Source organism: Macadamia integrifolia, unplaced genomic scaffold (assembly GCF_013358625.1).
Source record: "Macadamia integrifolia cultivar HAES 741 unplaced genomic scaffold, SCU_Mint_v3 scaffold688, whole genome shotgun sequence".
In the NCBI taxonomy this organism is placed as follows: Eukaryota; Viridiplantae; Streptophyta; class Magnoliopsida; order Proteales; family Proteaceae; genus Macadamia; species Macadamia integrifolia.
The window spans coordinates 29,987-54,739 of NW_024870512.1; the positions used below are offsets into that span (position 1 = coordinate 29,987).

General features: G+C 38.4%; 3 protein-coding genes across 7 annotated transcripts; 2 read left to right on the plus strand and 1 right to left on the minus strand.

Moving 5' to 3' along the window:
- The first annotated feature begins 730 nt into the window (after positions 1–730).
- Positions 731–3,970, plus strand: LOC122069652 (pentatricopeptide repeat-containing protein At2g27610-like). The gene is made up of 2 exons (XM_042633706.1): positions 731–1,065; positions 1,293–3,970. The coding sequence occupies exons 1-2, from the start codon at positions 982–984 to the stop codon at positions 3,522–3,524; spliced, it is 2,316 nt and encodes a 771-aa protein (XP_042489640.1). The 5' UTR covers positions 731–981; the 3' UTR covers positions 3,525–3,970.
- Positions 3,971–5,267: 1,297 nt separating this feature from the next.
- Positions 5,268–8,677, plus strand: LOC122069667 (probable WRKY transcription factor 43). Of its 2 annotated transcripts, none has more exons than XM_042633733.1 (2): positions 5,268–5,888; positions 8,399–8,677. In XM_042633733.1, exons 1-2 carry the CDS (start codon positions 5,473–5,475, stop codon positions 8,571–8,573), a joined length of 591 nt encoding a protein of 196 aa, XP_042489667.1. In that variant the 5' UTR covers positions 5,268–5,472; the 3' UTR covers positions 8,574–8,677. The 2 variants fall into 2 exon arrangements, with proteins under 2 accessions (XP_042489667.1, XP_042489666.1); XM_042633732.1 differs by having other exon boundaries at positions 5,270–5,888; positions 8,396–8,677.
- A 1,100-nt stretch (positions 8,678–9,777) lies between these two features.
- On the minus strand, positions 9,778–23,326 carry LOC122069658. Of its 4 annotated transcripts, none has more exons than XM_042633713.1 (9): positions 23,053–23,326; positions 20,098–22,827; positions 19,903–20,006; positions 18,202–18,271; positions 16,749–17,558; positions 13,513–13,715; positions 11,877–12,000; positions 11,354–11,548; positions 9,778–10,550 (listed from the first exon to the last, which is right to left on the minus strand). In XM_042633713.1, the coding sequence occupies exons 1-9, from the start codon at positions 23,206–23,208 to the stop codon at positions 10,407–10,409; spliced, it is 4,536 nt and encodes a 1,511-aa protein (XP_042489647.1). In that variant the 5' UTR covers positions 23,209–23,326; the 3' UTR covers positions 9,778–10,406. The 4 variants fall into 4 exon arrangements, with proteins under 4 accessions (XP_042489647.1, XP_042489645.1, XP_042489648.1 ...); XM_042633711.1 differs by having other exon boundaries at positions 11,342–11,548; XM_042633714.1 differs by lacking the exon at positions 23,053–23,326 and having other exon boundaries at positions 11,342–11,548; positions 20,098–22,630; positions 22,729–22,827.
- Positions 23,327–24,753: the final 1,427 nt, after the last annotated feature.

A 24,753-nucleotide genomic window follows, 5' to 3' on the forward strand; every position in this document is an offset into this window, starting at 1 on the left:
GCGTGTAAGTTCGACAGGACACCTTGGTTAACAGGAAAAAAAAAAAAAACCATCATTACTCCCAAGGCCAAAATGGACACGATTGAAAGAGAGTTTTGGACGGATTGAGGATTCAACTTTGGAACCAGTTATCTATAAACGGGTTCTTCTAGGCATCACTATGCCTAATGAAGCAAAACACTTCATTTTTCGTCACTATATGCTTAGGTATAGCATATTTGGGTATATTCTTATGAATTCCTCACTGATCCTAGCCGAGGTTGGCTGGGACCAATCCTGATCCCGATTCTGGGCTTTTAAAACCCTGATGGGGAGAAACACTGAAACAGAGTCTCCGAGTTGGCTAATTGATGAAGATGAACCCGTGAAGTATTCCAACAAGTCAGGAACTGATCGTATTTACTATTTGGTATCTCTATGTGTTAGAACAATACCAACAAATACGAAAAAAAATGATTCAAACAAGATGATTCAATTTATGATGGAAAAAATGCAATATCTTTGACAAATGAGATGATTCAATATATGATGGAAGAAATGCAATATCTTTGATGAAAGAAATGATGCAATATATGATGGAAGAAAGGTCATAGAGGAGATCTCTCAAGAATACCCAAACTCACAGCAAGAAATTTTCCCCCAGCAATTTTAACTCCAAAATTTTCAGATCTCACTTGTTTTTTCAAGAAAACATAATACAAATATATACTCTTTTAAGTTGGGTTGACCCAATGGGTCGCAGTCGGATTGTGTATCGTACTCTACTAACATCACATACTTCAGAAAAAAATCTTATTCCATTCGCCATCAAAATATTCCAGAGCATGTCAAGAATTCGAGACAAACGTCATGAATCTCCGCATTTTCGATACCCAAAATCTTAGCCTTCAGAACCCAGGCTCTGCATCAAGATATGTAAATTGTCATTTCATCTCATCTGTTCTGAAGAGTTATAGCATATAATCCTCACAGACGTATCAGATGGCGCTAAACCTCTCTCTCACGCCTGGTGTTTTTCTATCCCATCTTCAAGGCCATTCTCCGGAACCGATTCCAAATGATAAAGTAAAGCCCACTTCTATCTCTTGTCTGTTCGTCTCATATCTAAAGATCGTCTCTACTATCTACAGATTAATTCTGGGCTCATTAATTTCCGGTTGTTTATCGAAAATTGTCTTGGCTCTTATCCGCAGTCACCCAATTCAGACAACTCGAACGAACCATCATTTTTTGTTCTTATCGAGTGTTTGGAGCATATATTTTAACATAATTATTGGGTATTTTCTTTGCAGATTAGAAATACAAATGTGCGTATACCTTCTAAAGTGATGACCCAGAACTCTTCTGTTTCTCTGGGAAACAAAATTTCTCCGCGTTCTGCTGTCTCTGCAACAGAACAACAATCTCAAGTTCAGTTTTTGGTTGATCATCTACGGGATTGTGTAAGAGAAGGATCAATAAGAGAAGGGAAAGCAATTCACGCTTTGGTTTTAAAATCCAGTTTTGAAGAAGAGAAAACATTAGTTCTCTTCAATCATGTAGCTCATATGTACTCAAAATGCTCAGATTTTGTTGCCGCTCGGATGATATTCGATAAAATGCCTCATAAAAATGTATTCTCTTGGACGGTCATGATTGTTGGTTCAACGGAGAACAGGCAATTTGATGATGGGTTTACATTCTTCCGAGAGATGCAGGATTGTGGAATTCTGCCAGACAAATTTGCTTATTCCGCCGTTATTCAGTCATGTATAGGGCTGAATTGCATTGAATTGGGTGAAATGGTGCATGCCCAAATTATCAAAAGAGGCTTTTGTGCTCACATTGTCGTTAGTACTTCTCTACTCAATATGTACTCAAAGTTAGGGAAGATCGAAGATTCAGTTCTGATGTTTAACACCATGGGCGAGCACAACCAAGTTTCATGGAATGCAATTATATCAGGCTTTATATCGAATGGTCTTCATGCAGAAGCGTTCGACCAGTTTCTGGCAATGAAAAGTGAAGGCATAGAACCAAATGCATCTACCTTTGGTAGCGTCTTGAAAGCTGTTGCGAAGTTGGGTGATATCAGCAAGGGCAGAAAACTGCATGACCATGCAAACGAACTGGGCATGGAGTCCTATGTTCTTGTAGGGACTGCACTCATTGACATGTACTCAAACTGTGGCTGCTTACCTGATGCAAGACATGTATTTGACAAGAATTTCGCAGATTGTCAAGTTAATATGCCATGGAATGCAATGATTTCTGGCTATTCACAATGTGGTTGTAGCCAAGAGGCCTTGGAACTCTTCATTAGAATGTGTCTCAATGATGTGGAATCAGACCTTTTCACATATGGTAGTGTGTTCAAAGCGATTGCAGCTGTGAAGTATTTGCATTTCGGGAGGCAAGTTCATGGAAAGGTTCTAAAGTTGGGGTATGATTCAAAGGCATTAAATGTGAATAATGCGATTGCAGATGCATATTCCAAATCTGGTTCCCTTGAGGATGCGAGGAAAGTTTTCGAAAGCATGGAAACAAAAGATTTGATCTCCTGGACTACTATGTTGACTGCTTATGTCCAGTGTTCAGAAGGGGAAAAGGCACTAAACATTTTCTCACAGATGAGGAACGAAGGATTTACACCTAATGAGTTCTCATTTGCCAGCATCCTTGTAGGCTGTGCTAGTCTTTGTTTGCTTGATTATGGTCAACAACTCCATAGCCTCTTTTGTAAGTCAGGACTGGAAGATCATGAATGCATTGAGAGTGCTCTGGTTGACATGTATGCAAAATGTGGCAATATTATAGAAGCTGAGAAAGTTTTCAGGGCAATCAAAAGGCCTGATGTTGTTTCATGGACTGCAATAATTTCAGCCTACGCTCACCATGGTTTAACAAGAAATGCCCTTGAGCTCTTTCAGACGATGGAAGCATCGGGTATCAAGGCTAATGCAGTTACCCTTCTCTGTGTGCTGTTTGCTTGTAGTCATGGAGGGATGGTAGCTGAAGGCATCCATTATTTCCAATCAATGGAAAAAAGATATGGCTTGGTTCCTGAAATGGAGCATTATGCATGTATCGTTGATCTCTTGGGTCGTGTGGGCCATCTTGATGCTGCAATGCAGTTCATCAACAATATGCCGATTGAGCCAACTGATATGGTTTGGCAGACCTTGTTAGGTGCTTGTAGGGTTCACAGAAATGTTGAACTGGGAGAGCTAGCAGCCAAGAAAATCATCTCAGTAAGGCCTGAACACTCTGCAACATACGTGCTCCTAGCAAACACATATATTGATATGGGTAGTTTAGAAGACGGGCTTAGTTTAAGAAATATGATGAAAGAGAGGAGTGTTCGAAAAGAACCAGGATTTAGTTGGATTTCTGTGAATGGTAGAGTCCACAAGTTTTTTGCTGGAGATCAGCATCACCCGCAGAAGGAAGACATATATGGCAAGTTAGATGAACTGAGGGACAAGATGAAGGCCATGGGTTACACACCAGACTTAAGATATGTACTACAAGATGCAGAGGAGTGAGAATGATTTGTCATACAAAGCATCAGTATTAATGTTGTTATTGCTTCATCCTCCATGGGAACATAACGAAATATTGTACCGCGATTGGCCTGGTAAATTTTTGGTTGGTTGACATAGTTAAGGGAAGAGGCTGCAGCAAGAAAACTGCTAAACGCTACCGCTGTTAAATCTCAAATATTGAAGATATCAGCTTTTAAAGCCTCTCCTTGTATCTGGAACAAGGAGAAATCAGAATCATGGTCCTCAAATCATGCTGGACATGGGTATTTTAAGCTCAACAATGGTGGGGTTCTGACAAGTTTTTTTTTTTTTTGTGGGTAAAAGGGATGGTTTATATTGGGCCAGCTATTCATGGTAGGCTGGCTTACTTGTTTAATAGGTATTTTGGTATTGATATATTGAACTATTAAGGTTTCTCTATCAACTGAAATTCATGAGAAGATCTACATGTGATTTTTTTCGAGGGTTTGTCGAGAGTAAGAAATGCTCTTAGACTTGGGTTCTACTCATCCACATATTTTCAGGCTGATTCAACTTGCAAGGCAGAAGTAGGCATCTAATATAATGCCAACGCAGTAGTCCTTTTTCCCAAAGTGTTAAAGCCCTCAACAATGTACTCGTACCACCATCCTTAGTTAAAAACTCAGGCAGAGGGAGAGGGAGAGGGAGAGGGGGGGGGTGGAGGAATCCATTACTTTGTATTTAATTGAAGTGGCCATTAAATTTCACATGAAACATGTTTATACCATGTGGCATGGATTATATGATGAGTTCAGAGATTTATATATATTTTCCGTTATCGTTGTTCACTATTGGATTCATGCTCTAGTGGGTGCAGAAACTATTCTTGATTTGCTCACTTATATCCGTGAGGTGACAAGTTGGATGGGACTAAAATAGAGGCGCGAGGTCGAACTTAGGCCTAAATTTTGATATAAGATTATCCGTGCCATCCTTTAACTATTCAATAGTCAAATTTTCCACATCACCTATACATGTAGCACAAAAGATCAGAAAAAATGTTCCTTGATCCACAAGAGTAGGACAAAATGATTTCCAAGTAGTCTGTTTCTCAGTCCTGTGCCATGCTAGGGCATTTCTTCATTAAGTCATATGGTCTGGTCGGGTCGGGCATTTTGAAATCCAACCCACATCTTCCCCTTGAATTTGAAGTTCTAAACAAAAGTTAGAACTCGACTTTGTAGCCTGTAGTACCTTCTGTTTGAGGCTGCCTTTAGAACATGGGTTCTAATGGGCATGCCCCAACATGGCTTAAATCTGGCCAGACCCGATCCGATGGAAGACAAACCCATACAAATATCCTATGTTTCTGGTGATTACATAACGTACCCATTTGTGGACTATTATCCTTCATGCAAGGACGCCATTGGTCCATAATTATCACAACCACCTAAGGATTTAGTTTACCGTATCAGGAGATTCAGGAACAATATATGTTCGTATCATATCGACAGATCTGTATCGATCAGATATCAGTTATGATCATATCGATACGACACCATGATACCGATACCTTAAACCGTGTCAGTGTGTCACCGCCTTCATCTTGAGATGCTTCTTCGGATCCAAAGAGTGGAGGTCATGAATGTACGTACCCTAGATCCATGCATGCTTTGGTGATAACGATACATGTATTGCACGTCTCCTTTCAACTATGGCAGTTCAACAGAAGTAGGTGAGATGTAGTTGGCTTTGGCTTTGGCCTTTGGGTACCTGGACCAAGTAACAGTTCACACTTTGGGGCTTTGATTCCAAACTATAAATCTAGAACACTCTCTCTCTCTCTCTCGGAGAACCGACCAAGAGGGTCTGTCCAACCTCTTCTCACCTTCCAATACCTTTAAGCTCAAGTATAGACTCTTCTCTTACTGTACCATCAAATTAAGGCTAAGCTTCTCTTCCATATTTTCAGAGTGGAGACCCATCCATGGGAGAAAAAGGAGAAGCCCCAGAAATGTTTCCAACCCACAACCCTCCATACCTCTTCACAACCTCACTTCCATCATCCTCATTAAACCCTTCTTCCCTACAAGACCAACCTCATCAACTTCCACAACAAATAGTTCCAGACATTGATTGGATTAGCCTCTTCTCCAATCCTATTCAATTTGGAGATCAACAAACACCACTAATGCTCTCTTCAAGTGCCTCTGCATCTGTTGATGTTCAAGGTGAAGAAGAGATCATGAAAGGATGTAAGGATAAGGGAAAGTTGAGCAGGACTAAGAAGGCGAATCCTCCGAGGTTCGCCTTCCAGACCAAGAGTGCCGATGACATTCTTGATGATGGGTATCGGTGGAGGAAATATGGGCAGAAAGCTGTGAAGAATAGCAACTATCCCAGGTGAGCTTAGTACTGTCATGCCTTAAAACTGTTTCATTGATTTGGTCATATTGATCATGTGTGTCCTTATTTTCTGCTTCTTTTTGCTGCTTTATTGCTGTCTTCTTTTGGTGTCATGAACTGAACATGATCTGAAACTTGTCAAGAAGGTTATAGATGCATTAGATCAAAGATATTTGGAACCCTACAGCACCTCTTGGAGATGAAGCAATGGGGATATTATGTCATATGCAAGACTATTCTCCAATACCTATTATAATCAGTGTTAGTTCTCAACCATATTGGGCAAGAATTAATAGAATAAAAGAGCTTTCTTTCATTTGATCAAAAACTAGAGAGAGAGAGAGATGGGACAATTGACTTCCTTTTTTCTTTTTTTTTTATGGTTGAGTGGCATTAAAAAAAGATAGGTAGGAACTATTATGGTCTATATATATTAAAACCAATATATATATATTGGGGCGTGGGGTGCTAATAAATAAATATATTAAAACCCTAAAAATGAGAAATAAAAAAATACGGACATGAAAAATGGCCATGAGAGGCATTAGGCCCTGGACAAACAAAGAGAAACACAAAAGATTCAAACAGACGATATGATTAAGGGTGTTTATACTTGGATTCGATCTGTTGAGCACTGATATCTTGTATCCTGATGAGAAAATATATCAGCCATTTATGGACACTATTGTGGACTTTAAGTTGTGGGTTGCCTTTGAAAGGCTGTTAAAAGCACGTAAGGGACGAGGCGTGAGGGAGAGAGCTCACCTAATTTGTAACCCTATTTTCTCCATTGTAATTAGTGAAGGTACTCTCATCTAACTATGTAAGCTTCTTGCCGAATCATATATCTTTTTCTTTTTTCCTTTCTTTTTTTTCTTCTCCAAATAAATGAATAGGTTCTCAGTTGCATAGAGTAGGTTCTCAATTGCATAGAACCTACTCTAGTTGGGACTTTAGGTCAAATTTAATTTTAAAAAATTATAATATAATGTTACATAGTACTGTGCATTACTAAGATTTTGATGGACCACAAAAGTAGATTCTACAATAATTGTCTAATCACCCTCCATATTCCATGAAATAAGTATTTACTCAGCCAAGTACATGGACCACCCACATGTCTTTTAATGGACTAAATTAAACCTCTCTTTCTAATATAATTAGGGAGTGGTTTATCCAATTATGCTATTGCCATATAGCTATAACACTATCATCTACATTGTGGCATACGGGAATTTTGCATGTTGTGAATGTTACATTCTAATCATACATTGATTCTCAGTTCATTCTGAAGATATAGTGGCTGAATAATAATTTAAAAATTGAGTGAGAAAGTCATGTTTGAAAAATAAGGATTTTTTTAGAAAAATCAAATACACGGTAGGCCACAATGTTGGGGAATATGGATTAATTTCCCATGTATCTAATGATCAAGATGACTTGATCATCATTTTTTTTTTTTAAATGTAAAGATATTAGTCCACATGACAAAAATAAAGGGTGAAGTTTGGGAATCACTTTCTAGAGTAGTGTTGGTTTAAATTTCTTCTTTTTATTTTATTTCTTTATTTATTTCTTTATTGCTTTAAGGGTGTTTATGTTTACATCAGGAAGCATGCATTTGATACTCAGTAAATTAAAATTATTCCATTCCTCCTCTCCTTTTTTTTTTTCCTTTTTTAATGTATTCCACTCCTCCACTTTTTTTCTCCTTCTTATTGTTTCTTTTCCTCTTTCTAATGCATTTACATAGAGAGTTTTCTATCCTCGTGGAGAAGTATCACCCCTAACAAATATAATTAAGTTGCAAAATAAAGCTTTGGAAATCTAGACAATATGAGAGGGTACATAGCATAGCGGCATTACATGGATGGATGAAAAGTACAATAATGTAATGGCACAATGCCAATACATAGGTGTTTGATTGAATTAAATTTTAAACTCTGTCCCGCTACTAATCCAAATCTAAACCTATCTATCCAATTGTTAGAATCTTCAAATCATCATGCCATGTGACTGAAATGGGCCATGTAAATAAATTTATCCCTTCTAATTAATATCAAAACCAAAAGTTTTCACTTCGACTAAGTGTTGAACATTTAGAATGACATTTGAAATAAGTATCAAAGAACTGGAAAAGATGAGGCTCACCTACAGCATCCTGCGAGTGTAAACTCAGCTCCTTGTATGTGGAGAGTAATGACACTTCATATATGATTTTGTGATAATATGTGTCTTCTTTTTTTCATAATGCAAAAGGATATGTATCATCAAGAAACCATATGTGAAGCCTTCACATACCGGGAGCTCTTATCCAAGCTCATTGGAATTTGTGTTTGGGAAGCTCATTGGAAGTTGGTTACACGCCTGCGATTTACATCTATTTGAAGTAGTGGATGTTTTTTTAACACCTTCGCCTTAATTCTTGTTTTACATTTTATCTTCTATTGTTACATATCATCTGCTTAATTACCATCTTTTCTTCTACTAACTAAACTTTGAAGAAGCTACTACCGGTGCACACATCATACATGCAATGTGAAGAAGCAGGTTCAAAGGCTATCAAAGGACACAAGCATTGTTGTGACAACATATGAAGGCATTCACAATCACCCATGTGAGAAACTAATGGAGACCTTGAGCCCTCTTCTGAAGCAGATGCAATTCCTCACAAGATTTTGAGCCAAACTAGGAAAAAAAAAGATGCTTATATTATTGACACCACATGAAGATTTGACTATTAGTACTCTTTGTAATTGTAGAACAAATAGGAACAAACACTTACTATGGACTTGTATAAAAAATTAAAAAAATCAATGTTAATTTCATAGAAATTAACAACCTCTCTCTTCGCCTTGTTAACAAACTGTCTTATTATCGATACCAATCCACAGGTAAGGTATAAAGGTAAAATGACCCAAACATAAAAAAGGATAAATCCATCTGATCCCATCCAATACCCATTGATTGAGACTAATCCCGAGTTTTAAAACCTTGTTCTAAAGTGATTTGGTCAATTCGCAATGAATACCCCCAAGCAAGGACTTTCTCTCTTTGACTCGTATTTCTCCCCAAAAAAATTTGGGACCCTAGAGAGTGAGTAGGTTGGCGTTGGACTTCCTCCAATGTCCATCACTATTTGAATCTTCAATCCATTTCAGGTTCCTTAAGACGATCATCCACTCTATATTGTGGGAAAGAGTTGGGGTAAAAGTTGGGACTGCTAAAGCTTTGTGCAAAAATGCCAAAGTTAAGACCAACTCCAAGCTCATCTCTCCCGGAACATCGCATAGGCGTGAGCAACATTGGGTAATTGCCCTTACATATTATGGGTCAATGGATCGTACGTCCTCTATTATAGTTTTTTTTTCCCCTAGTAATGTAGATTTCATACTCCGTCATTAGTGTGGCATGAAAGATTTTCCCACCCCCTTCCACTGATGGAATGGGAACTCTCATATATTATTTTGGTAAGCGAAGAAGAATATTCCAGTATTTTAACCTACGTTTTGCTTTGTCCCTTTCATGAGAGCAGAGGATGAGTCTCACACATGACCAGGATAGCTATCGGTATATCAGATCTAGTAATTAAAAGAGTTTCCCACAATGTTTACGTTAGGAGAAATCTGCACGCTACACCAATGGCTATCCTGAAAAAAAAAATCATTCACATGTGGTCCACATATTCAGAATAGGCGAGCGAAAAATTGCACTCCGACATCGCAGGGATGTTTTGCACATCGATTAAACATTATTCATTGGTCCAAAAGCAACCTCCTTCCTCGATCAAGGATGTGGGCGAAACGCAATTGAAGTCCACCGCAACCATGTTCCCCACCCCCCCCCCCCCCCCAAAAAAAAAAAAAAAAAAAATTGTAAGGTATCCTTCTGTCAAAGTTATGGCATGTCTAAAATTGAAATTTTCATCTTCCACGGTGACAATAATTTTCCAAAAGAATCCACAACAATTTAAGAGGGGAGGGGGGGAGTCAAAAAATGGAAAATCAGTAATCTGAACACTCACCAGCTAATGTTATATGAGAGATGCTAGCATGAACCCAGATTTACTCAATAGCCCAAGACTTCACTTGCTCCATCTCCCCCATTTTCCCTTAGTCATATAGTAAAAGAATCACGGCTGGAAAGGCTGTTGCAAGATAGACTAGGAACAGATCACCAGTACTCTCATTTGAGGAAAGGAATTGAATTGCTGTTATACCTCAATATGGCACTGCAATTGGACAATCCTAATCCTCCAGGAGTAGTTTCAAAATCCTGACACTTCGCTTCATGGGCGAGAACAAACATGCCACTCAATCAACAGTTTTGCAACAAGAAGCTGTAGGTCATGCAAGACACCTAAGCTACATGTTGCTTAACAGTGAGCTCATCTTTCTCACGTCATTCCACCTTGAAAAGGACTGCAACTCGGGCTTGCAAACTGCACAATCCACCAAAAATTTTCAAGTTGAAACTTCCAATACGTTGGTCAAATCCACTCGCAGTATGACATGCTTATAGTTGGAAACAACCCAGCTCCTGCCCATGCCGCATAAGTTGAACTTTCCTTTCACCAACCCATTCTAGCCGATAAGAGAGATCAAGGTTATGGATCAAGAGCTTCAGACTGTCCACATCATTTGAGCCCCTTGATTTCTCCTGAAATTAAAGGGTAAAAGCAGGGTTATAGTTAAAATAGAGTATTTGCAGTTATTTCCAGGAAATGATATAGAATGTGGACATGGCAGCAAGAGATCACATGGATGGAGATAACTCAATGAGATGGTGTTTGAACGACAGTTACATAGGACACAAAGCAGATCACTCAGCCAGTTTAGAGCCAGGTCCTAGAGTGAAGGTTTTACAGTTGGGTCAAATGGCTAAGCAGAGACACCATGAATAAATAATTGAAAAAATGGAAACATGTTAAATCAAATGACCCTCTTGGTTCAAAATTGGGTTAATTTCCTGCAAATGTTGGATCAGTGTGCACCTCGAACCATTCTAGATGCTGGGTCAAAAGGAATACACATGATTCAAAGGCTCTTCCACCCTAGGGGGTTTTAATGTATAAACAATGAAAAAGGGTGTTCCCAGTGCAAAAGGCTTCCACCACTGTGGGTCTAGGCAGGGTCATAATGTATGCATCCTTACCCCTGCCTCGTGGAGAAGCTGTTTCCCGACTCGAACCCATGACCACTAGGTGGCAATGGAGCAAACGTATTGTTGCACCGAGGTCTGCTTGTATACTATAGATCCATAAATAAAACAGGAAAACTGGGAAATGTTTAACACAGTAAGCAGATTATTATTATTATTATTACTATTATTATTAAATTTTTTTTTAAGGATCTAAACCAGATTTCAGACTATTAAGTTGATGAGACAAAATCACAAATCTTGTCTAGCAGATCCAAGCAACCAATTGCAGTGAAGAGAGGAAAACCAACCGGTGAATTGACCTGTCTATCATTTCCCATTATGCTTGCCATTATGCTGGACCTAGAAGAGTTAGGTGAGAACCCTTCCCATGGAGGTACGAAAATTAGTTTGGTACATTGAACAGGAGTTAAACTCCGACTGAGTTTCTCCCACCATGCAGATCCCAGTGACCACCACCTGATCATCAACCCATGTCCAGAAAAAGCAACTAGACCCTGTAGTAAAAGGTAACCTGTCAGAACAACTGAGGAAATATAATGGGAAGCTAATCCATAAATGATAACAAACCAACAGCTCCTCAGGCTTAAACCCTTTTTTTTTTTTTTTTTTTGGGGTGAATGAAAATATATTAAAGAAAAGGAAAGGAAATTACAGAGCAAAGCCACTAACCTAACCAAAGGCCAACGCCCAAACAAAAGGAATGTAAGGCACTGTCACTTTGTTTTCGAATACCAGCATGGATAGCCATAAGAAATGACTTTTAATACTAGTGAAAGGAGTCAATATTTAGGGGCAAGTAGATTACAGACTGATAATGCATACCTCTCCATCAGGTGAGAAACTTAAAGCTGAAATCGCCGTGGTTAATGTGGTCTCTGAAGCTCTTTGAAGTAAACTTGGGAGCCCGGGAGGTCCGCTTGCATCCAAAACCTTTACTTTTGAAACACTATATAGGGAAACAAGTGCCATATTATGGTGTTAAAAAGTGTTTCATTGAAATTCCCAGAAGTGACAGAACAACATGAATTTGCAGTATTCATCCAAAAAAAAAAAAAAAAAATTGAATTTGCAGAGTTGAAATAGACTTCTATGGATGATTTTAGCACTTGAGTTAAGAGACAACTGCACATGTGATGCCAAGCAAATGATGGTATTAATGAGAAACCATCTTACCTATACTTAGAACTGCCTAAATCTGAACCAGATACATTCTTTAACACCCTCTACCCCCAACCCCAATAAATATAACAATAACAATAATAGCAAAAACAATTATAAAAATAACAATACCAATATAATAGAATAGTCATTAGTTCACCCTGAGAAAACAGGAATTTTTTGTCTATATATATATATATATATATATATGGGTGGGGGAAGGACGGGGGAGAGTCCTGGAGGCCATCCAATTCTTTTCAATTCTTTACAACTTATAGAGGAACATCTGTGGTAGTTTCTTTATACTTTTTTTTTCCCCCTTGTAGTTTGATCAGTAATGGAAAAAATATTTCTGCAAAAATTAAAATTCAAGAGGAAAATTGACATAAACTTATATGCCTCTTCCACTTTCTATCAGTCTCATATATTGTTGTGCTTTTAGTTTATGCCCTAGAAGTTTTTCAAACGTGAACCACAATTTATATTACTAGGTCAGAAGAGACAATAATGGTTTTATTATGGAAAAATCGTATTGTAACCAAAGTTGGTGAAAAAAAAAGTTGTCACATTACCCCCTTTTAGTATAACATACTTCTTCTTTCAAGGAGGGTAAAATCCTATCATTTCACATGTGTACTCAAAAAACATGCAAGGCAATGACAACTCTTTTTTTCATAATAGCAAATCACTTTCAAATTGTTGTGAAAATCCTTTTTTACCCTCGACTTAAAGAATTTTTGGAACAAAGACAAGGGGCAAACAAAAGAAGGTTACAACTTCTCAATTCACCACTTTCGTTACAAGAAAAAGCACCGTTTTATTATTTAGTGCCAATAATAATATCAAAGTTTGTGGACAAGTAAAAATAAGGTATGGGGTAATGCCCAAACATGATTGCTTCTCAGCTCTCAACCAAAGAAAAGGTTCCATAATTTGGCATATTAAATCATCCGCTCAACAAAACCCCTCGGATTTCTCAAAATTGGATTGATTCGATAACTGCATTTATGGGATGGCACTTTCCCCTACAACTGCAAAAATTGTTGCATCTCTATCCTTCAGATTTTAGGTCTAAAATTGACAGAAGGATTCTTTTGCCAATGCAATTTTGGAGTTGGATCCAACTCAACAGGTGCTCCATTAATTTGGCAACCATAACCAACCAAATGCACTTATTGGTGCAGGCAGGTAAGAACCAATTTTTCGAGATGATTTTCCATGAATGACATATATCCTCAATTGGAAGCATCACCTCTGCCTGAAATTCTATTTATTCTTATTATATATCCTCTTTCAATACCTTTGCATGTCATATACCCGAATAGTGACATTGTTAATATCTCCAATTGCATCCCCAACAGCTAACCGTGACAATGCCTCGTTCAAAGCTACCATTGGGAACACACGTACAACTTCCTTCAATGCTGCCATTGAACTCTGGAGGCAAGTTTTGCGCATTACAGAGTTCCCAGGGTCCATAGTTTGAAAAATAAAGTTTACCACCTGCAAATCTGTCCAAATGTTAGAGCCCTTAACACAGAACCACAAGGTCAAAAGGCCTATATGAGTTCTCTCAATAGAATCTAATAAAACTAAGGCCCAAATTAGATTAAGTAAAAAAAAAAAAAAAAAAAGGAGAATCATTTGGAAGAATAGGCATAGGTAATAATTCACACCCACAAGGAAAACAGTCAGACGTTTTCATCGATTATCTACAATTATAGCACCTTAAGTTGTAGGGAATGATTTTGTTTTCATCAACTACGTACAACTATTACTGTCACCTGTAGGGATTGAATTTACAAATTTTCATGATTAAGCAGACCATGATTAATAATAATACTTGCATTTAGGACAGCAATAAGAAGTTAGAACAGAAAATAATGACTATTAGTCTAGGAAAATGATTGACTCTGAAGGTACCTACTCAACCCAAGACATGTCTTTCCAGATATATTTCAAATGCTATGAGATGAACACTGCATCACTAACATCTTGCAGTTAAATAATTTCAACTGTGACTCCAAGAATGGAATGTCAACAAGCATTACCAACCCTCATGGCCTCATCACCACAGAGAAAATGGAACAATCCAAACAAATGACAAAACAGTTCCATGTTGCTCACAAATAAAAATAAAAATGGCAAGTGACCAGTGTTGTCAAAACACCTAGTCAATAAGGGGTCTGTAGCTTAGGCAGTCGCTCAGGTGAAGCCTAGGCATCACCTAGGTACTTAACAGTGACATCATGTTACACAAGTAGATATGTCATATGTGTTCGCTGAGCAAATAAAAGCTTGTAAAAGAGCATCAAGCTTAACTCTTTTTTTTTTCAGGTATGCAACATGTGCTATAATAAAGGGAAGTGGGGCACCAACTAGGTCATTGTCCCCCCCCCCCCCTTTTCTCTCCCCAGGGGCCTGTGGATGTTGGCTAGCCAAATGAGAAAAATAAGCACACAACAGGGACCCAAGCAATCACCTGGAGGGCCACCAACTAGGTCATTGTTGCCTACCACACACACCCTTCCACTCCCCTCCCAAAAACATAAAAAATAAAATAAATAGGAGTAATACCTGGTCACACAGGCCACACACAAAAATGAGGCATCCTAATCCCTTTTGTACAAGTAGGGAAATTCAACCCAGCCTAAGTTACTTGACACTCGTTTTATATTTTACACACACAAAATGGAAATATCCTTGAGGATGACACAATATTTCTGTGTTGTTTATAAAAATAAAAATAAAATGTAGAGACCAGTGTGGTCTTGACACCTAGTCAATAGGGGGTCTGTAGCCTACGCATCAGCTAGCCACTTAATAGTGATATGGTGCCAGACACGTACACAGCATTTGTTTGCTGCGCAGATAAAAGATTGTAAAGGAGAATCTAACTTTATTCTGTTGCTTTTCTGGTGATAAATGGAAAATAATAGTGTGCAACACATGCTATGATACATATATATTAGCATAGATTAAACAAATAGAGGAGGAGAGGGGCATATACAGATTCTATTCTCTGGGAAGTTGTCAAGCCAAAATGAGAGCCCAAGTGCATAACTGGAACCCAGGCACCTGTCAGTGGGCCACCAACTAGGCCTCTACAGCCTATTAATGCCGGGTCACTCAGGTCACACACAAAAAAAAAAAACCCAGCACGAGGCTCCTGCTACTCAAGTCACACACAACCAAAAAAAAAAAAGGGTAGAAGGCATCCAAGTATTTGTCATGCAAGAAAGGAAATCCAACAACTGAACCTACAGCACTTACTCTCAGATACATATCCAAGTGAAAGCATTTAAAAAAAAAATCAACTAATATTTAGAAAAACAACACTTGAGATGTTAGCATAATATCCCTAGCCCCATAATTCAATTTAGCAATCCTCCAATATATACAGCATGCTTTCAAGGAAAAAAGAAAAAGGGAGGGGGGTTGAATTGAAGACAGCATTGGTAAATGTTTCCAGAACGGCCCAAATGTCTGCCATGAAGTAGATTGGATGGGACCCAAATTTTGTGGACAGGTAGATGCCAAGGTCCCTGCTACATGTCAAGTGTCAGCCCAAATGGACTTTGCCAATTGGCATGGTATGTTTTTGAAAATCTAGTGACTACAGGAGGGTGCCTGAGCATACATAGCTGAAAATTATAAGGATGCATGTGCATACATGAAAGGGTATTTGATTGAGTTCAAATCTGAAATTTTACGTGGCTATTCCGTAAGGTGCACAGCTAATCCAATGGTCAGTTGGCTAAAACCAATTTTCCATATGGCTCAAAATAGTGGACTGTTCTCATAAGCTTATCAGGATGGTGCTGTGACAGCGAAATTCTCCTCTACAGTACTTTGTTTAGCTGTAGCCACCAAGGACACTTCAGTTAGTTCCCCATCCATTCTTCAGTTCATGTTTGTTTTACTCAAATGAAAATGTCTGTGGCCTTATTTGTACTCATCTTAACTCCACAAATTAGGAGTACCATATGTAACATACAAATAAATCAAACTGCAAACAGCCAAAAGCAGAACCATAGCAACATATGATCATCAGTGATCAACATCTAGGTGAATGCAAGCTCAAACGAAATTGCTGTGTGGGACTAATTTCCTCCTAACATTTCATTCTAGGCACTCACAGCTCCTCAGAAGATTCTGAAATATCACTTGATGTTGTTGTCTATCATGCTAAAGTGCTATGCTGCACATAGTTTCCTCTGTCTAACACCAGGAGTAACCATCTCCAGTCATTTAATGGTCATCAGAGAGTTATAATTGCAAACAGAACTATAAAAATCCAACCACCAAAGAAAACACAAAAGATACATAATAAATCCAGTTGTTGAAGCAGCAGATGGGTTACTCTTGGCCTGCAATATCACCTAAGCACGAATTACTTATTGATGGATACTGAGTGCCCTTCCCTATGAACCATGTCCAGTGTCAAATATGAGTTTCATGCTTTTATGAATGCACTGAAAGCTTTAAAACAAAGATGAAATTAGATTTGAATTTTTCAAGCAAGGGTTTACAAACCTTGTCAAGGTATTGAGCCAAGGGTTTTGGAGAACCGCGCACAACCCTGATAAGAGTCATGAGAGACACTAAATGAACAGGTGAATCAGAAGCAGTCGCCCAAATTTGGCTTTCTATTGCATTCAAAAACCCTGGCAAGTCAGCCATTGCTAAGCTTGGAAGAAGAATATCAACCAAAGTCTCCCGAATAGTAACAGCTACTGCTGGATTATGCATTGCTGAGTTACCAGATGAAACACTTAAAAACTCAATTTGGAAAATTATATCCCCAATCAAATGGAATATTTCAGAGCCAATACATGCCTTCCACGTACACTCCATTCCTTCTGCGAGGAGCTCTGCTGCAGTAGAACTGTATTTCTCATTTACAGCCATTACCAACTTCATTAAAGGCTGAATAACCAAATTGGCAAGAGTTGGCTTCACAAGGCTTGGATACCAAATGGCCAATGCCGCAGCAACAATAATATGAGATGCCATTGCATCTTGGCTAGCTCCCCCAACACAAGAAACCCAGTCTTGCATTTCAAATGATTCCAGCCATGCAAGTATACTGGACTCATCAAATTGTGAACAGACCATTGTTTCTTTGACCAAGTCTGAATGTAACAGGCGGCTTGTAGTAGTCACATCTCTACCCAAATTTTCATTCTCTTCCTCACCATTTATAGAACTTGGAAGCATTGCATGCTGAGTTTCTTTTGGACAACTTAATGGAAGTGGAATAGCCCGTGCAGCAGCACAATGGAACAACGAGCGTGCAGCCATGCGCACATGCTCACTTTCATCTTGCCAGAAACTCACCAAGAGCTGCAAAATAGATTGTACATCGCATTCAGAAGTAAATCAAACACAGGTTATTGAAGGAAAGATCTTGCTAAGAAATTTAACTATATTCTGTTTTCTAACTTCTACCATGTAAAACCAACTGAGATGAGAGAGAGAGTTTATCAAGAAATAGTAATCAATAAGTACAAAATAATCAACAGGACGTGAAACTGAATTAAAAAAGAAAAAAAGAAAAAAAAAATACATTAACAGTGATCCATTAAGGAAAACCAACGGGATGCCAGAACCATGGGATAAGAAACAGATAGATATCACAAACAGAATACATTTCCAAACATGAAGTGACCAAACAATAATGACAAAAATTTCTTTTAGCTTTGGAAGAACCTGGTCCGGTTACTTAAACCAACCAGGTCACTTAGTTTTTTCCAATTTTTGGACAAGAATTGTGTCACTTCACGGACCAACCGGCTGAAGGATAGAGTGATTAGCTCAACCGTGCAGCCCAGGCCAGGCCAGGCCAATTGATAGTCATGCATCAATACTTAATTGGTTTCAAAGATGACAGAAAAAATGCCGTCAATTATCCTACCATAAAGTGAAATTATCCGACACATCATATTCTTTAATGCATAAGTTACCAACTGTTATCATTCTATTAAACCTGGAGCAAAGGCGGACTTATATCTGGAACTTTCTCTGCAAAATTGCGAGTATAGAATGCTGCCAAAGCACTGCAAAATAAATCAGACAGGAACATTAGACAAATGGAAAGTCAGACATGGAAGGAGAAATCACGTAGAAATCTACAAACACAGGCTACAACTCTGCAACCAACAACCAGTAATTTAGTTTGCTGGAAAAGCAGAAATTTTATATAAAAGGAATATTTGCTATGGAACAAAAGGATAGGAACAAATCATCCTCCCTATTATGCCGTGCCAAAGCCAGAGACACAAGGATTGGCAAGAAAACGTTCAAACAGTCCTACCAAGGGGACCTCAATAACAAGAAGCCAGTCCAGTGAGACAATCCTGGGCATCCTCCACCATGTTGTGAATCTAGACAAAAGTCTCAAAAAGATTAAGAACTAGTTGGACTTGTCCTATAGCCACTACATAGTGTTGGAAAGAAACAACAGAACTTCTGATAACCACACTAAAGATAGATACACAGTGGCTATGAAGGTGATGGATTTTTCCTACATATCCAACAGTAGAGAGTCCAGAGACTTGACGGTCATAATGACATCCTTTCTTTTCAATGGGATTGTATAGTGTAGTAGTCCCCTTTTTCCTTTGGGGTGGTGGGGGTGGGGGTGGACTACTCTTCTTCAACAACTTCTAATAATAAAAAATAAAAAATAAAAACTGATACCAAAATTTCATGAATCATTGATAAGAGTAACCCAGTGCATGAGGCTCCCTATACTGCAGGGTCTGAGAGGGGCAAATGTATGCAGCCTTACCCCCTGTTAAGCAGGAGAGGCTGTTTCCAAGTTTCGAACCTATGACCAACATGTTGCAATAGTGCAACTTAACCATTGTGCCACAGCTCACCCACTTCATGAATCATTGACAATTAAAAAAAAAAAATATATATATATATATATAATAAACAGCAACTATTACATCCAGCTTCATCTTGGTGAAACAGAATGTGTCGGGTTATTAGGATAATATGATTGTTTTCAGGTTTTAAGGATAATATGATCGTTTTTCTTCCCCTTTCCTGTTTTCATCTCTTAGGAACAAGATGTCACCTCCCATATCATTTATACTATCAAATTCATTAAAGTCTGCCCTCTGCTTCACCAAAGAAATCAGTAGTGAACATTATGTAGATGTTGGGATCTATCAGTCATCTACGAAGAAATCAACATCCTAACAGCTAAACAACTATTTGGTAAGAATGCAACCATACTACTCCAGAAGCATTGATCAACCAAACTCGAAATCCCATAACATAACTTACATGTATGCAGAAGATTTAAAACCTTCACCATGTAAAAAAAAAAAAACTCTAAAACAAGGAAAAAATTTACATTAAATGTGGTATGAGTGAAAAGAAAATACAGACATCCAAGTTGCAACAGTCAAGTACCCAAGTTATTTGCCTAAGAATACAATATATAATGAAAATGCCCAAAAAAAAGTTGGATAAATTGGCATTGACAAGTGCAAATACCCAATCAGGCCAAAGATGCACTCCAAACAAATGAACCTAACTCAACTTGACCAGTTACAACGCCACAAGTAAGAAAGGTAATAAATAAATAGCAGAACCAAGTATGAACATCAAGTACGATTCAAGAGATTGATGGAGAAACAATAGGAGTTCCTCAAGGTAGGAATGATACAAGTACCTGCTGACTGCTGAACTGGAGCTAGAAAGGCTAATTATCCGCTGAGCAAGAGACACCATTGTCAGTGATAGCATCGCGCAGAACTCTGAGGATGTTCTCCAAAGCTGGTAGTTCATAATAAAGTCTCAGGATTTTTTAGTAGGAGATAGGGAAAATAGATCCTAGCAATAAACAGAATTCAATAAAAAAAAATACCTCTAGAGCAGCAGGCAGACCAGGGAATGTCAATGTTACAGACCCTCTATCCCCCTGCAACCCAGAAGCCACAACAAATTTCTCCGGTCTGCTCACATTCAACTCAGAAATCAACAATCTATCTAGATCCTGATCTACACCCCACAGGTGCAAAAAAGATATGCTGAAGCAAATTAAACATCCTTCAAGTGATTTAACCAACTCATACTCTTCTACATGATCACCTGCAGTCTGTGGTACATCAGAATTATCATTTGAAATCTCATGGTGATAAGTTGGTGTTACAGGTCTGGTATTCTCCTTATTACCACTACTGCATGCAGACTGGAATTCTCTCCCACAAGGAGACATCAAAGATGCAAGATCGAATCTCAGACTGGCAATTCCAGGGAATGGGGAAGAACATTTGATGGGATAAAGTGGGAGTGTAATTTGTTTTGCAGACTTTCCTTTAGTAGCATGATCCACAGAAGAATTTGACTCAGCTAAATCTATTACTCTCCTTTGAACACTATCCGATGAGGTGGCCCCCTTCTCAAGATTCCTAAAATTAGATTGCGATAAGTTTCCATCTTCAATTATTGGGAGAAGCAAGGAGGATGCTGAAGTAGTTCCAACCAACATATTGTAATTAGTGGAATGTACATTAGCACCTCTACAAAAATGGTCAAACATTGCATGAGAAGCATTACCACGAATGACTCGCTCTCGAGCACCTGTCTTTACATCCCAAAGGTACAACAAATCAAGTATATCAGATACTCCAGAGTGATTCCTGCAAAGGCACGCTATATAGCCTCGTGTACCATCCCATACAACCATTGAAGGACAGCTTGGGTGGCCAGGAAACATTCTTTCTACCCGAAAAGTCTCAAGTGAAGCTACAGTAACACATGCATCCTCTCCAACCGAAAGAAAACAGTTGTTCCAGGGACGATCTGTCCAGTGTTGGGGCAGGATAATTTGTCGAACAGGAGCCACGTGATGATGCATCACAGTAATGAGACTACTTGTATTAAGATCCCATATACGAATTGTGCAGTCCATGCTCCCTGACACTAGAACCCAAGTCAAGGTCCCCCCATTTGGTGTTCTGACCAGATGTTGTGCAGCCAAGCATAGTATTGCACCAGTATGCCCTAGAAAATGTTGTTCAGACAAATGTGGTGCCACCTCCTTATGGGAACTTCCCACAACAGAATCCTGCTCCCTAAAAGATATCTCAAATCGTATGACTTCAATTTCACCGCTGTAGAAGCCATATACTATGCCATATGGAGCATCAGATTTTCCAGAAAGAACCATTGAAGATGACACAATCCGTCTCTTTAGCCCAAAAGCATTTTTGCCATCCTCTTCAAGGGAACCATTTAAATTGGTGGAACTTGGAACACAACCTTGCCAGGAAGTTACCTCACCCTCTGCCTCAATGGAAGCCATTGGAGCATTATGGACAAAATCCTGTGATCCAGAAAGATAACAGGACCGTTCAACACAGTCACCAAGAAAACCACCCATCCCTAGCATTTTGCATCTCCGGTCAAAGTCTCCATTGGCATCCCGTCTCTCACAGAATAACCAGATTGTAATATGGGGTTTCCACAAAAATGATTCCTCTTCATTATAGCAGGTTGATTCAATGCGAAGAAGATAACTCTTCAACTGACAAAACCTCACTGATATTCTTGCATCAAGTGGACAAGAAACAGCTGGGATCTCACATAGATGCTCAAACTTAAATGTGTCACTTGAAACCGATAGTGTATACACTATTGCAGCACCTCTACTACTCCAGACAGCAAAGTTCTCTACAAACAGCTCAGGTTGATCCCAAGCACCCTCTAACTCTCCATTATGATCACCATCAAGAAACATGCCCCCTGTGAGATATGACTGAGTGGAAGGTCCATCGTCACAGAGGGAAGTATCTAGTAAAGAAATCTCACCGAGGGTTTGCCCATTGTCCAGTAGCCTAAATATGCATTTGGTCTTATATATGAGAACTAGCAGCTTTCCATGGGTGGCAACTGATATTACCTGGCCCCTCTCAACGAACTCATGCACCCAATCAGATATCCCAGAATGAGAAGATGAGCTTTTTTGTAAGCCAGCTCCACCCTCCCCATCAGGATCGGACTCCAACGATATCATAACCAACTGCACTTTCCCCATTGCACCTACCATGATCACAGATTCCTTCTCAATATCCTCAAAAGCTGGCACAACGGCCACGAACTTCAGTGGTCCAACAGATAAATTCCCATGGAAGACAGTCTGGATAATATTTAGGGAATACGAATCCACAATAACAACAACACACTTGGAAGAGGCCTTTCTGTGGAGGGATTCTCCATCAACCGAAGGCTCAGCCTCTTCAATTCGATCCTCGGAGTGATGGTGCAATGTATGGACGGAATCAACAACGCTGCACGCAATACAAACGTATCTTGGGGATGAAGGCAATGTCCGGATAATAGAGGGACTCCCCACCCATGGGGGCATTTTCCTCCTTCGTCTGCAGTGCCCACTGCTTCTGCTCCAGATGCACAAAACACCATCAGTACAAGCACTTATCAGTGCACCATAACCAGCTGAGGCAGATTTTGTTATTACGTTACTTGAATTCTCTACCTCTACACTGCCGCCGTCACCAGCTCCGACGGGCCAGCAAATGTTAAGATCTGATATAGGTGCGGTGTGGCCACATAACATTGCCACCGGCCAAATTTCCTATCAAAATTGAAAATTAGAAAACAAAAACTGAAACTGAAATCTGCAGAAGGCTGAGAAGTAATTCCCACAGTTATGTCCAAGAATTTAAAAGAGAATGTTCTAACAAACAAAAAAATTGAATGGGCGACCAAGTCTGATTGTAGGAAAACCAACAAACAGTTGGAAGGTGAGAAAGATTGAATCAAAGAAACATATGTCGATCAAAATTGAGAATAAAATTACCTGGTTAGATTGATCACCGGAGAGGTTCCACCAAATGATGGAGCCATCGTATCCACCAGTATAAAGGGTCGGGGGTTGATTCAAGACCGCCGCGGCGGAAATTCTGTGAAGGGGTGGGGCGCCTGACCAGATACAAGCTACTGACTGGCACTTCATCGGAGAACGAGTTCAGAGACGCCGGCATGTAGTTTCAGACTTATCGGTTAAGGTGCAGATCGTCATCAACCTCGGTAAACCAACGAAACTGAGAAGCCAGTTAACCAGTTCACAGGAGTTTAGTTTACCTCTTTTTATTTTCCTTTAACGATTTAATCCCATTAAGGCTGTGTTTGGTAGCCAAGGTAAAGAAATGATAAAAAAAGAAAAAAATACACTTTCTGAAAATTTTTTTTTTCTTTGAACTAAGAATTTTTATTTACACTTAGTATATCTTTACCCAAGAAAAGATTCTCCTTTTCAAATCCAAAATTCCCTTTGAGAATTGTAAAATTTTCTTTTGCTCTCTCCAAAATTTTCTTGCCAAAAACACAAAAAAAATCAGAAAATATGAAAACATAATAAGACAAAAAATGAATGATTACACAATGATTTCCTATGTGTCTATCTCTCTCTTAAAATTTATATTTTTTTTATTTTTTTATTTTATTTTTTTTTCTTCCCCTATTAACCAAACATATATACTCTTTTTATTTTCTCACCATTTTTTTTCTTTTCTTTTCTTTTCTTTTCTAGATTCCTTTTTCTTTTCTTTTCTTCTCTTGGCTACCAAACATAGCCTTAAGGCTGTGTTTAGTTGCAACTTGCAAGGAAAATTTTCAAATTTAAAAAAGAAATGAATGTAATTATTATTCATTGGTCATTATCTAATGTGATTGTATAAACTACTTAAATATTTTACTTTACATTTATAGCAAAGTGTTTTAGATACAAAGTAATGAAAAATATGGAATGATTTGGAGTTTGTGATATAGTCACATTGGGTAATGAATAATGTTTTAAAATTTTATTTTCTCAATTGAAAATTTTCACTTTCCATCTCTTTAATTTCCCTTGCAATTAAACAAAGTCTTACCTTTTCTCTATTTAAGCATGGTTTGTCTTCTAGATCCAACTCTTTTTTAATGTGCCTAATAGCATCATACGGTTGGGATGACCTCGACATGCACCCCCAAGTTCTCCTAACTATCCAATGCAAATTAGGCGAATTGGGGTGTTGAAAAGGATCCTAATACTGGTCTTCTAGTGAAGTTCTGTTTCCTGACACATTTCCTTCATATGAAGTTTTTATTGAAGGGATTTTTTATTTTTTCCCAAGAGACATGTACGTGGCAGTTTTTTTTTTTTTTTTTTTCCATATTAAAAGATAAGAGGATTTTTTAAGCTGGCAGAGTACCCCATGGGACCTCGTAAAGATTTGAATGTCACCTGCTTTATTCTCAAAAAAATTTTAAATAATTCAAATATATATATATATATATATATTAAACTGATTTAAGTACATCATTTATCTTTATAAAAAAAATATCATACTAATAGGATAAAAACTAAGATAATAAATTATTTGACACTTGAAGGGATGTCAATAAAAAATATATATATATCCCATATTTAAATACTCCTCAAATCCCTCAACCTTTCCCAAATGAAGCTCAAATTTGATCCAAAGGCCTAGACAACATTTTTCAAGTGTAAAAATATTTG